General features: G+C 43.4%; 1 protein-coding gene across 3 annotated transcripts in view; it reads right to left on the bottom strand.

Annotated features, from left to right (window-relative positions):
• Window positions 1-14212, bottom strand: part of DPP6 (dipeptidyl peptidase like 6) — a 517278-nt gene that overhangs the window by 351971 nt on the left and 151095 nt on the right. For all 3 annotated transcript variants that reach the window (XM_058533884.1, XM_058533891.1, XM_058533895.1), the window contains exon 3: window positions 12075-12173. In XM_058533884.1, coding sequence (XP_058389867.1) covers window positions 12075-12173 — 99 coding nt within the window. The remainder of the gene's footprint in view (window positions 1-12074; window positions 12174-14212) is intronic.

Raw genomic sequence — 14212 nt, 5'->3', positions numbered from 1 at the left:
ACCAATCTGCACAATGCAGCTGCATCAACAAGTTGTTTCCTGTCTCCTCTAGAGGGAGGAGACTGCAAAGGAGCCCACAATAGTCAGAGAAGAGGGGGATGAGTAAAGGGCCTGGACAGAGAAGGGAAGACCACGACCCCAGACACAGTCCATGCAGGGACCCCAGAGCAGGGGCCAGGAACAGCAGATGGGAAGTTGATCCTTACTTGGGGTTTTGGATCTAAAAGCCCAGCACCCGCTCACTGTCAAAAAAATCCAGATGCCAACATGTCTATTCCCATAAACTTTCCCTATTTCTACTCCAAAAAGATATGAGACACAAAAAAAAAGATGAATTCCATATTGACCATTTGTAAACCACCAGATGTTAGATAGATCTACCCCAGTACTCAGAACAGCCTCCTTCTGGAAGAGACTCAGCTTGCCAAGAGAACACAGGACACTGGTTATTAGACCTGCCCAGAAGGCCCCCAAAACACTCAAAATGTGACCATGAGATTCACACTAAGTTTGAAGGCAACTCCGATTCATTCCCACATCCCTCTGCCCGAACTCTGTCCCTGTCGGCAACAGTGGGCGCAGTGGGGACGAGTTCAAAGGTTCTGTGACTGAAGCAACAGCAGCAAAGCCAGGCCGCATGGTTTGGGGAAGACCTCCTAAACAAGAAAAGAGGGCAGCCAACAAAAAATTCTCTGAGGCAAGAATGTCCAGGGGCTTTCAGAAGAGGGAGGTGTGATCCTCATTTCTAAGTCGCTTCATCTTCTGGGATGTGTCGTAATTCTCCTCCCTGACCCTCTAACTCTTCATAAAAGTCTGTCATTAAGCAGTTTTGCGTTCATGCATTTGGGAGAATAGAGGAGTGACCGTGTCCATGCAAAGAACAAAGTGGAGATGAGAGAGACCTGTTACCACGGCATCACGATGGTGCACAGGACAGAGTGCAGGAGGGAGGCGGGTTAGTCTGTGCAGAGACCAGGAAACAGAACACAAAATGTTGAAAAAGCCACTGGACTTTCCACAGGTCATGGGTTCATGTTTATGCTTCTGGTTGACCCTTACGGCTGAAAGGTTTGTGGATACTAGGCCATGTGGAGATGGTGACATCCCACGTCCCTCATCGCGTGGCTTTGAGAGATTAATTGCAGAGGTGCATGTAAACAACTGAGCACGGTGTCTGGCACATTTTGCACATAATCACATTTTGCATATAAAAAATTAGGAGGGGGTGAACACATCTAGCATGAGGAGCTATCTCCACCATCTACTAGATTCTCCTTCTTAAAGCAGGAAAATAGAATCGGAGGTGTATTTATTGTTATAAACATACATATAATTTCTTAAAACGCCAAGAGCTACAACAAATAAAGAACCTGGTTATCCTCCAATCAACCAGAAATTCAGTTACCCTGAGCCCTTTTCCATGAATACTCAATTTGCCCAATCGCTGACTCATTCATTCAGTCAATTAATATTTATGGAGACTTTATTACATGCCAGACACTCTGGTCTAGGAGGGAAATAGAAGGGTCACTACGTCGCACTTACGGCCCTAGGAGGTGCTGTCAAGGGCAAGACAGAGACGTAAACAAACACCTGAACATCAAATTAGATCTGCTGCGGGTACAGGATGGATGGGTCCTGGGGGTTATACTCAATTATGGGACAGATCAAGAGATTCTTTCTTTTTTTTTTTTTTTGGTGAGGAAGATTAGCCCTGAGCTAACATCTGTTGCCAATCCTCCTCTTTTTGCTGAAGAAGATTGGCCCTGGGCTAACATCTGTGCCCATCTTCCTCTACTTTATATGGGACGCCACCACAGCATGGTTTGATAAGCAGTGCGCAGGTCTGCGCCTGGGATCTCAACCTGCGAATCCCTGGCCGCCAAAGCAGAGCATGCAAACTTAACCACTATGTCTCCGGACCAGCTCCAAGTGATTCATTTTTTATTAATTAAGAAGGTGATCAATGTTTGCAAAGACATCAGTGATAATGAGCCTCTCTTGGCTGACATGGTTAAGGACTCTGTGGGATAATTTAATTGAAACAATAAATGATAATATCAGCGCTCATGGGAGGGTCACTGTACTCAGGGATGCGGTGTCTCTAATGAGTAGAACTTCCCGATTTGCTTTAAAAAGACCACTCCAGAAAGAGCAGAGAGGAATCTCCCCCATGGGCTCCCCGGCTGCATCGACTGGGGCTTACATAACTTCACAAGCTCTCTGAATCTGGACGAAAGGAAAAGAAAGGCAGACTTGGGCGCCCCGGTCTGTGGGCGGCTGGGGAGAGAGTGTCTTCCCTTCCTGGACAGCACTGCCGGCAGACAACCCGCCTGTGCCTGGATCGAGCCTGCAAGGAAGACCTGCTGTGGTAACGTGCCCAAGGCGACTCTTGTTCGTCTGGGCAACTGGATGGGAATGTGGAGGAGGTGAGTGTTGAGGGGGACCCTCAGGAAAAGTCCTTACAAGCCTTGGAGCCCTGCAACAACCACGTAACATCCTGTATAACGTCTCTCCACCTCACTGAGGAGGAAAAATAACAAGGGAATCACGCTTTAGATCCCTTTTCTCAGGAAACAAAAATGCATATGTGCACACATACATACATATAAATGTATATATATATTTGCCTGGATCCCAAAGGAAATAAAAAAATCTGTCCCTTTGTAACATAAACGAAGTGGAAATGGGATCTCGTTTTTGGCAAGGGTCTGCATTAGGTTCAACAAGGATGGAGGTTGTAGCTAAATTTCCAAGAAGCCGTGGCTGGCCGCTGTCTCCGCCTACGGACACTCCTCTATAGCTGCTGCTGAAGCAGGTCCTGCCTTGCAAAGTGTGCTGTGTCCCCGAGGCCGGGGACCCTAAGGTGATCCAGTTGATGCTCTGATCGAAGTTTTATAGAGTTCCGTCACAACCTGGAGAAATGAGCAACTAATTCCCCTTGAGAAAATCCAGAGAAAATTTATTTTGGATCAAGCCATAAAGGATGATTGAGTTCCTGAAGCAGAGAGGTTTGAATAAAAGGATTTTTAGAAAAAGAGAAGAACAGAGATATAGGCACTAAGCTACCACGGAACCTGAGAGGGCCAGGGACGTGCTCATAGAAGGCTGTAGTCCGGAGAGCAGGCAGGAGGCAGTGGGAGGCGAGGAAACCAGGGAGCCAGAGGAGGCAGGAATGCCCTGGAATCTCTACAGTCAGCTTGGTGACCTTGAAAAAGCGATTTAATTTCTTTGAGTCAGAGTTTCCTCATTTCTAAAGTAAAGATAAAAACTCCTACCTCCCTGGGTTTTAGTGAAGATAAAAGGAAGTAACTTAGGTACTTAATTTAGCTACTATTACTATTTCTGTTACTCTTGCTATTATTGCTTCTCCTGCCCCCAGAACTAAATGCTACTGTCTTTCGATTGTTCCTGCAGGTAACTCCAATGGGAAACTTTTGAAGGACGTGAAGCAGATAATAGATTTAGCTCAGATACTAGAAATGTGGAAGATGCATTAAGAAGGAGGCAGGAGATGTGGACAGGTGGCTGTTGAAACAGGCTCAGTAATGAGAGCAACGGCGTGGATGGTTTTTACTGCATGAACATAGCCTAAGACGTAAGTGCTCTCCTAATGCCAGAAAACTGGGGTGCTCTCTTCCGGAGGAAAGGTGGAATCTTGAAAACGACAACAAAAGAGAGAGAAAATAAATTGCTAGTTTACACAAATGTGTACTATAATTACATTTTATCTATTTTAAGGGCTTTAATAAGGCACAATGATGTTCTTCCATGTGTATTTTATGTAACAACTTCAAATGATTACTACGATTCTCTCCTTCTACTCATGGATCCATTGGAGAACATGTTTACTCTTTGAAACCTATGCTTTCTGGGCATTTCCCTGAAGTTACTGTGGTCAATTGGTATAGGCTGCAGCAAACGACCTCTAGGAACTTTTTCACTCTCTATAGTTCTAAGACTTAATGATTTTGATTGAAAAATGTGACCTTCAAAAAGCAGCAGGAATACCCAAACCATTTTATACTCGAATTCCCCCTCTATCTAACCCCACGAGCTTTATAAAAAAAATCCATTTGGTTTTTCAGAATAATAAGAGAAGAGGAAAAATCAAATACGGAAATCAAGTTGCTTTGAGCCCTGTACACTATCTCCAATTTCATCTTCTAAAACATATACTTTTCCAGTATCAACCAGCCAGCTGATATTTTCCTACATTCAAAGGAAGCAATTTTCTCCAATTTTATAGTCTCTCCAGCGTTGCATCTGAGAGACACAGAGGGCTCTCCGTTCACAAGTGGCTGGATTAATGGAACTGAGCGTAAACAAACACAGGCGGTCGAGAGACTCTGGAGCCAGCCACAGTAGTCTTCCACCAACTTCTACCAACTAAAGTTGAACACGCCACAGGGAAGAGGAGGGAGCAGGCTGAGAGGCCAAGCCCTGCCAGGAGCCAGCAGACAAGCTAATCAGGCCCCGCGAGCAGCTTCTGCCAATCAGCCTGGCCTGCCTGCATCCTAAAGACACTGGAAGAGGAGAGCGGGTCCCCCGAAGGGTGCAGATGACCTCGGCTTGCTTAGAGCACAGGGCATGGCACCCACCAGATCATGGCCAAGGTTCAGTTCAGGCTGCCTTCGTAAGAGGTGAATCTGCAAAGGCAAACATGTTTATTGAAAGTGTGTGCCGCCCAGGAGTCTCCCCAGGTGTGGGGGCATCATGTTACGTGTGCAGAGTGACCGATTCCATGGACACAGAGGAGACTGTTTCTGTGTTGTTCACAGTGCAGTGAGAGGAAGGCGGAAAGCTGTTCCTATACAAGCTGTTCCTCTTTCTGGAATTCACCTTTCCCCATTATAGTCAGAAACAGGATTCGTAAAGGGTATTTGCCTTATAAATTAGTCTAGTTAGGAGAACTCCAAACCCAAACAGGAGTTAGACTGTCTGCATGACTTGCAGAAAACATGTTCCTGGGGCTGTGGGGAGGATGGGTGTGTGGCCACCGTGGGACAATTTCTCACTGATGTAGTCTCCACCTGCCATTACAAAATCGGCAGAGCACTGCCTCTCCTAAATCTTTTCTCCCATGTCTTCTCTGATGGTGCATCATTGAGGCTTCCCTCTTGCCTCTTCGGACCTTCCAGGACCCGCCTCTCTTCCCCTCAGGGGACTTTAAGTAGCTCCCCAATGACATACACTTTCCACATTTCTCCATGGGGCTCTGACCCTCACCCAGCTTCATGCCCAGTTCTCAGTACTTAAGAACATTTTCACTTGGTATCTTTTATTAGCTTCTACTCGGAACTCATTATTTAATCAGTAGATGCTGGCTTTCTCTCAATGAAATCTCTGTTCTAGTTAACCAGGCTCGAAATCTCCCTGTCATCCTTGACTGTGCTTCTCCCTAGCCCTCATCTCTACTCCGCCAGCACATCCTGTTCATCTGTCATTCACGACGACTTTGTGTATCTGCCACTTTGTTTCCATTCACAGCCTAAACTTTCAGTCTCTGCAGACTGACCAAATTCAGGCATGCTTATGTAATGAGAGCCTATTGAGACCTGAAAATGACAATGGACACCCATATTTATTTACACGGAAATATGTTTATGATATATGTTATAAACTTTTTCTCACTTAATATACTTGCTATTATCCCACATATTAAATTATCAGAAAGAATGAGTATGACAATTTAATAGTGTTTTTTTTCTAGCTGGTGGCCTTACAAGTGATTTTTATTACCTTTCAAATTGTGTTCATCTCTGTTTTCTAACTTACTATAATAAATATGTAATGCATATATAATAAAAATAGTTGATATGATGTAAAAGCCTAAGCTCTCCCATGTCATTCCACTAGACTAACACCTTTAGTTCCAACAGGTCAAACTCAACTCGGCAGTTTTTCTACATTCTACCCCATTCTCATTTCCCCACCCTCATCTGCCAAAGACCCGCATAATCTGGCCCCACTTTCCACTCTGGTCTCATCTATTGCTCTTCTCCTCCTGGCTTGACATTGCGTGTGGGTATGCCACGCAGGTTCCTGCATTGAGGCTGTGTAGTTGCTGTTCCGTGTTGCCTGGAATGCTTTTCCACCAGAGAGCCTAACTGCATGATTCTCACATTCAGATCTCTGCTTAAAATCACTTCATCAGAAAAGATTCCCAGCCATTCTAGGTGAAATAGCATGCCCATAAGTTTCCTTATCTTTAAAACTAGGTTGTTTAAGTATCAAACGAGAAATGTTCAAGAAGCGCTAGCAGATGGCCACATGCCAGGCACTTTGCTAGGTGGTGAGGAGACCACGGTAAATAAACAGACGTGAATCCTACCCTCGTGGAGTCTACATATGGAAGGAAAGACAGACATCAAACAAATTACTTTACTTAATGTATGTAACAAAAGGTTAAGTACAGGATTTATGAGAGCCTAAAACTAAAAGAGTTAAGGCAGTAGAGAAAAGCCTGCTTGGGGAGTGAGAATTAGGGAGAGATCTAAAAGAAAATGATAATTTGTAGGGGTGGCAATGAGGATAATTTGTAGGGGTAGCAGAGATGATAAGGAGACATAGAGAAGAGAGAATGTTCTGGGCAGAAGGAACATCCTATGTGAGAACCACCATAAAGAAAAAAGATGAACTTTAGAAGCAATCAAAAGAAGTTCAAGTTGGCTCAGACTAAAAGAAAATGCGGGAGACGCCAAAGGACAGGACAGGAAAAGTCAGCAGAAGACTGACAGCGAGTCTGAGAAACGGAAGGTCACGGGCCAGGACTGTGTGTCTCATCTTAAGAGCAGAGGGAAGTCAGGGGAAGTTCTGTGATGGAGAGATGGGGGAGGACAGTTTAGTACAGGACATGGGAATTTGGGGTGACCATAAGAATCCTCGTGGACATGGAAATTAGACAGTGAGGCACACACAGCTCACTGTACAAGGAGACAACTCAGAAGAGCATTCGAGGTGGAGGTACAGCATTGAAACTAGCTGTGGACAAGGAGGGTGTTTTGTTTTTTGTTTTTTGGGGAGTAGATCAAGAGCTCGGATTTGGAGATGTCAGGGTTGAGGTTGCCGTGTCTGAGACACCTGAGAACTCCAGGAGAGAGGTCTGGCTGGAGACGTGAATTTTAGGCGTCATCAGGGGATGGAGAGTATTTAAACTCCCAAGACTAGATGAAAACACCGAGGGGTGACTGCAGACGTGAAAAGGGGAGGACCAAAACTGAGCCCCGGGGCCCGCCAACATCAAGAGTCAAGGAGAAGAGCAAGAAGCAGCAAGGAGCCTGAGAAGGAGGCACCCGTGAGGTCGAAACAAAACCAAGAGGATGCGATGACCTCTAGGTCAAGCAAGAAAGTTTACCCAGGTGGAGGGAGTTATCAATTGTCAAATGCTGCTGATGGTTAGAAGACGAAGTCTGAGAAGTGACCATGGGATTTAGCGACCTGGAGGTTATGGGTGACCTTAACAAGAGGCGTTTCAGAGACTGCTGGGGGTGAAACCCTAACTGAGTGGGTTTAGAGAGGATGGGAGAAGAGGAAGCGGAGATGTCACAGAGAGACAACTCTTTCAGGCTGCAAAGGGGAACAGAGAAATCAGACAGTGCCTGGCAGGGAGTGTGGAATCAAGATAAGTTGTGTGTGTGTGTGTGTGTGTGTTTAAGGCAAGAGGAATACGAGCATATCTGTTTGATGAAGGGAATAATCTAACACAGAGCAAAATAAACGAACATGTAGAGGAGGAGAGAGTTGCTGCAATCAGTCCTCAAGTAGGTGAAGTGAGTTCACCTGTGACATCTGTAGATTGAGCACAGAGGGGTCATCTGTGGTTATAGGCTGAGGGAGGGGGCAGATCACATGGAAGGTGCAGACGCTGGCAGATAAGCAGATGTGATGGCGGGAACAGGCTCAGCTGAGAAGCAGGATGGGAAGGAGGTTTGGAAGGTTGAGGAGAGAGGAGAAGTTTTGAAATTGTTCATCATCTCAGAGTTGGAAAGAGTGACTAGACAAGGAGAGCCCGGGAAGATTGGTCCGTGTCAACAAACAGACTTAAGGGTCTGAAGTAGCCAAAAGACCTCATCACAGGAGCCACCTCATATGGAATCCCGGCACAGCACATTAAGGGATCCAGAAGGTTGAGCAGTGCAATGTGGTTGCTGTATAACACATAAAATACTTTCCTCAACTAAGCAAGTATGTGGAGAGACTGCACAGTGGCCAACTTCAGGCAGTGTTTGCCTCTTCTCTGTAAGAGGGAGCTCAGCGGGAGCCTCCGGATGGTGTCAGTTCTTTTGCTCTACACACCTCATCTGGCTGGCCCCAGTGCTTGACACAAATACGTGATGGAAGTGTATGAGGGCCTTAGGATATCAGAGAATTTAAAGGCTGTTATACCAATCATTTTCAGAAAAGGTAGAATAAAAAAAATTAAGTCTCTGGTATAAAAATTGGTGAGGAGAAATTTAACTCCAATCCAACACATTTCCTTCTGATAAATCAAGTGTATTAGTTCTAGACTATTAACTTCAGTATTAGACCCAAGATACGTTTGTTAACTTTAGTGGTTCATGTACACTAAAAAAAAATCAAGTCTCTTTCTGTGGGGGGAATTACACTATTTTTCTTTATCACTTGGGTATTTTTTTAGTTCGACATAAGCATCATGGGAATAAGGGATGCTACAATAGAGAATTTAAGGGATGGCAATAATTCTGAAATATTCACAACCTATAGTCTGGGTTAAAACACACGGTGTAGCTGGTGAGGTTGTGAAATAAATTGGCTGGAGACAGGAGACCTGCATTCTATCCAATGTAGCACACTTTATAAAAACCAGAGACATAGCTTCAAGTCCAAATTTTGCTACTTACTGTGTGATATTGGTCAAGTCATTTAAACACCCTAGGCCTCAGTTTCCTCATCTCTAAAATGGGAATAATGGTGGTTGTGAGAATTAAATGATTTAATATGTTTAAAGCACTTAGCCTAGAGCTTAAGACATGGGAAACCCCCAGTAGATGATGATGATGATAATGATGTTATGATGATGATGTGATGTGATGATGTTACGATGATGATGGTAGTGATGGTGATGATATGATGGTGATGGTGATAATGTGATGATGATGATGATGGTGATACTGATGATGGTGATGATGATGACAAAGAAGAAGAGGAGGATGAGGAGCAGACAGAGGACAAAGGAGGAGAAGAAGGTAGATGTGGTGGTGATGGTGGTGGTAGATGGTGATGGTGGTGGGTGGTGACTCCCAAGTCTACCACTAAGAAACAGTTCCATGGACAAATCACTTGCCCTCTCTGGGTCCAGTGACTGCCTGCTACACTGTAGGCACTCGATAAACACTAATTGAATGAATGAATGTTCAGATAATTTCTAAAGCTCATCTCAGCTCTACAACATGTGATAACCCTATAAATGTGTAGGAATCTTTCCCTGGATCTTAACACTTAGACTGTGGTATAAAAAAATGAATGAATTCTTTATGGTATTTGTAAAAAATCAATTATAAAGTCTCAGCTACTTGCAAAGTTATTTCATTCACTTTAAGCTATTACATCTTTAGGAAGCAGGAAGAAAGGGAATGATTAGGAAGAGGAACAAGTGAAAGGAACAGTAGGAGGGCAGCTGAAAGCAGTGTAGGGAGAAAACCACTATGATATTCCCTGACCCTCGGGATGGTGCCTGGTCTTCAGAGAGATCGGACCACCTGGTTACCTTGTAGAAAACCTCACCCTCAATGTGTACATTTACAAAGGAAGAATCCTCCTGACAAAGCTCCTCAACCTAGAAGGTTTGGTTTATTTAGAACCGCAGGTGGTCTTTCTGAATAGATCTAACCTGCCAAAACAGGCAGGCTGGGCATTTTCTGCTGGGCACGAGGCCACTTCTCAATTGCTTGTATTAACTCCCAACTTTGCAAATATAGAGAAATTCTGGCTCATTTCCTCTGGCCAGTGAGCCAGCACATCTGCAGTATGAATTAGCTCATGAGACACAAACTACTTACAACAGTAACTGACACAGCTTCCTGTAGAAACTCAGGTGCTCTTGTGCCTCCAGATCTCTGCTTATGCTTTTTTTTTTGTTGCCTATAGAACACTGATTTAGGCCAAGCCTGAAACTATGGGCATCCTAATAAAAATAGATAGCTATATTAAGTTAGCATTCCATGGAGTCTTTGCAGGGCCTCCTCCAACTTGCTCTGAACCCTACAGCTCTAGTTTGGTGTTCCTGGTTTTGTTTCTGGCCTCTTGTTTATTCCTAGATTCTGCCTCTCCATCAGTTTTCCTTCCTCCCTCCCCTCCTCTCCCCCAAACCCTTCCCCCCGGCTTCCTTCCCCCCTTTCCTTCTTCTTTCCTATCCCTGGACATCATCTCTCAGCTCACCCTTGGGTCTCCCAACCAGGGTTCAGTACAGACTAACATTTCAGACTTACATTTTTCCAGGGGTCTATTCTCTACCTTTTACAGTTAGCAAACTCCTGGCCATCCTTTAAGACCAAGTTTATGCACCATCTTTGAAATGCCTTCTCAGGAAGAATGAGAAAATCAGATTCCTCCCCTATGTATTTTGTGTCAGGATTACCATTGGTCACTCATTGTTTCATCTCCAGACCACGATTTCACACTCCTTAAGAAGAGAGTAATCATCTTTTATTCCTCAGATCATGCCCAGAGCATGCTGTTGGTGCTCACCTCCTGCCTGTGCAACAAGTAAACGCAAGCAGAGAACCGAGTCTTCCTTAAAACAAAAGGTAAAATTATTTCCTCAGGCAAACAGAAAGACCTTGGCTCTATCTATGTTCTGAACTTCTGCATGGCCTCCACTGGTATTCACAATACACTGCTCTCACTTCTCCCCAGTTCCCTTTTATGAAACATATTCCCTCCAAGATCCATCTACTTCCTCCATTTTTAAATAAGCTAATCTAAGGATCAGAAATTAATACTGAAGCCATAACAGAGGACAAAGGAGAAGCTACTGCCCCCGTAGGAGACTAAAGGCAAAGAGTCATTGCTCATTGATTTTTGAGACTTTGTGAGGCATGAGATGCATTTCAGAAGCAGTTTGACAGCAAGAAAACATGGTGACACTACGTCACTCAACAAAACAGCAGGGGAAAGAGCACTAAATGGGAAGTCAGGAGGCAGGCTTCCAGCTACAGTTGTGCCATTAACTAGCTCTGTGACCTCAGAAAACTCACTTAACCTCTCTGAGCCTCACTTATTATAAAAGCCAGGGTTTTAACTAGACCTCTAGCATTCCACTATAAGGGTTCCTGACTTGAGGATTAATTTTCAAGTGGATCCCACTGAGGCTAAGACTAAATGCAAGCAACATCCATGGAGATGACACAGGAGGTGCTACGACTAGACTGATCAAGGGGGATGCGACAGAGCGTGCAGAGGATGGAGGAACAGTCATCTCCATCCTTTCTCTCGTGACTGCACTCTAAAATTAATTCAGACCCAACGAAAGGAAACAGATTACGTCCTGGACCAAAAAATGAGTTATGAACATACTGCCTTTTGCCTCTGATTCTATTTTGTTTTGTTGTTTAAAACAATCCCCCCAAACAAGAAAAGTAGATTTCATCCAGATTAAAGTTCAAGATGGAAAATGAATTTATCTGCATCTGTGCACTGGGCTCCACTGTCTTGTTCATTTGGTGGCATTCTAGAAAAATTCTTTTAATTCCTTTTGGTCCCTCTGTCTAGTGAGGAGTGAAGGCAAGGAGAATATAAGGAGAAATAAAGAACATGGAGAAGGCAGGAGAGCTCAGCTGTGTCTCTCCCCGTTCCTGTTGCCTAGCAACATCTCACATCCCCGTCTGAGAAATAATGAATCGGGGAGGTGACACAGAGGACCCATTTCTCATGAAGGAGCAGCTCGATTCCACCAGATACCCATTTTCTTAGAATGATAATAAGATGATTATGACAGCGAGAGCTCTGTGGATCCACTTTTGCAGCCACAGAGAGAATGGGAGAGGCAAACCATGGGAAAGTGGCCGGGAGCGGGAAGCGTTTCTCGTGTGCAACCAGGACTCGGGACTCACCGCTTATCCACTTAGCCTCGGGGTCGTGAACTTTGAAATCCTCACTGAAGAGGTCTTCCACAGTGACCTTCTTCTTCTGAGACAGACTGTTATCTTCCGCTAGAAAAGAATGAGACAAATAGTTAAACTTTTTATTTTTTGGTAAAAAGAGAGGGACCATAAAACATTATAATTGCCATTCTGAAATACTATATATAGTAAAACATGTAATTTCTATAAATAAATGCTGAACAAGACCAGTCATGCTTTCTGTGTTTAATTAAACCATCAAAAACCATGGGAAGGGGATCCTGAGTCAGTAAAAGGGCATCATTTCGCCCCCTCCACTTGCAACACATAAGTGATCATATTTCCTAGGTATGGAGGTAAATAACCGTTTCAGGAAGGATTTATGTGCAGTACGGTGGGACTGGTCAAGAGAGGGAGCAACTAATGTCCAGAATGGATCTCAACTCTATAATGTCATCAATCGGTCATTAAGCATTTATTAAATGCCAACTATTGGCACACGTTGGGTGCTGGGAATTAAAAGACAACTAACGTACTCCTCAGATATTTATCCCCATACACCTCATGTGTCCCTGGCTGTCTCTGGGTTGGAGATTAGTTCTTGTACAGACAGGATCACACCCCAAATGTCTGTGTGCAATCTGCCAGATTCTGCCTGCCTCATCTTGATCACGCCACTTGGGAGGAAGTGCCTGAGATAAGCCTTGAAGGCACTAAACTAACATCCCTCCCAAGAGGAGGCATTTAGTTAATGGCACTGGCGGGTGAGATTTTGAGAAACCTGGCAGCTTTTATCCTATTTCCTGAGGTCGAAGCTTCTGGGGTTTTAGATCTGTCTCAGAAAAGGCTCTCTGCATTAGAGGCACAAAAATCCATTTCTCTACTTTGAGAAGACAAAGGCCCGTCTGCGTCTGACCTGTGAGCCTAAGCTAACAGATTAAACACACAAAGGCATTCATCCAATCACCATCAATTCCGTTACACTAATAAGACACTCTTTCTCTTAACCATTTCTGATGCACATCATCTTTGCCTCTTTTAATTTTCTGTTTCAAAATCTGTGGCAGGTTGGGAAAACAACAAGAATTTCTGTTAGATTACATAATGAAATAAGAATAAATAATCTCTGAATGAAACCCCAAAGCTTCTTCCAGGATTCTAGTGCACAGATTTCATTACACCTCCTATGGTTTCTTTCTTTTGGCCTCTCTGGATGTTATAGATTACCGAAGTCGTCAGAAAAGTCACGTGATACTTTGTGCACTGATTGATTTCTTGAATATCAACTAGGATTAATGTGTGTAAAAGTCTTTTGAAAATTACAGAATGATGTGCTTCAAGGTGGCCTTCTTGGTAGACCTGAGTGTATGTGGAGCTCTCCCAAGTGCTAAACAAAACATGTTAAAGCAAACCAAGTTCTTCCCTCAAGGACCTTTCTATCTGCAATGGAAGCAGCCCCAGAAAAAGACACAGGGCTGCAAACACGATGCATTTCACTGTGGAGAGCAGACAATAAATGAAAATTTTAAAGATCACTAGACAGATCCAATAAAGTTATATTGTGATGTAGTATTAGGAAGTATACTTGCAACTAGTAAATAAATAAGTCCTGGGGATCTAATGCGAAGCATAGTGATTATAAACAACAATACTGTATTATAAACATCAAACTTATGAAGAGACTAGATCTTAATTATTACCACCACAAAAAAGAAATGGTAATTATATGACATAAGAGAGGTGCTAGATAATGCTGCAAAGGCAACCATGTTGCAGTACATGTGTATCAAATCCACATGTGCACCTTAAACTTACACAATGTTACATGTTAAATGTTTCAATAAAAATACAATAAATAAAATAAAAACAAACAAAAAAGAAGTATAAAAATTTCTGAGACACTCAAGGATATAATTAGAAAATAAATAATCATATTAAAACTTAAATTTTATCTAACTAAACTTCACTATTCAAGGATGATTCTAGCTCCATCTTTTGAGGTATCCATGTGTCTAATAAGAAAAGTATGGAAGACTGCGTTTAAAGAAACTTTGGGTAAAAGATGGAAAGGTAATATATTCACTTTCTGAATTTTTTTCTTTTTCACAGTTGACTGTTCTATTCATCCT

This window comes from Diceros bicornis, chromosome 3 (assembly GCF_020826845.1).
Source record: "Diceros bicornis minor isolate mBicDic1 chromosome 3, mDicBic1.mat.cur, whole genome shotgun sequence".
NCBI classification, from domain to species: domain Eukaryota; kingdom Metazoa; phylum Chordata; class Mammalia; order Perissodactyla; family Rhinocerotidae; genus Diceros; species Diceros bicornis.
The sequence above is the reverse complement of the archived record's forward strand: the minus strand, read 5'-3'. Positions and strand labels throughout refer to the sequence as shown.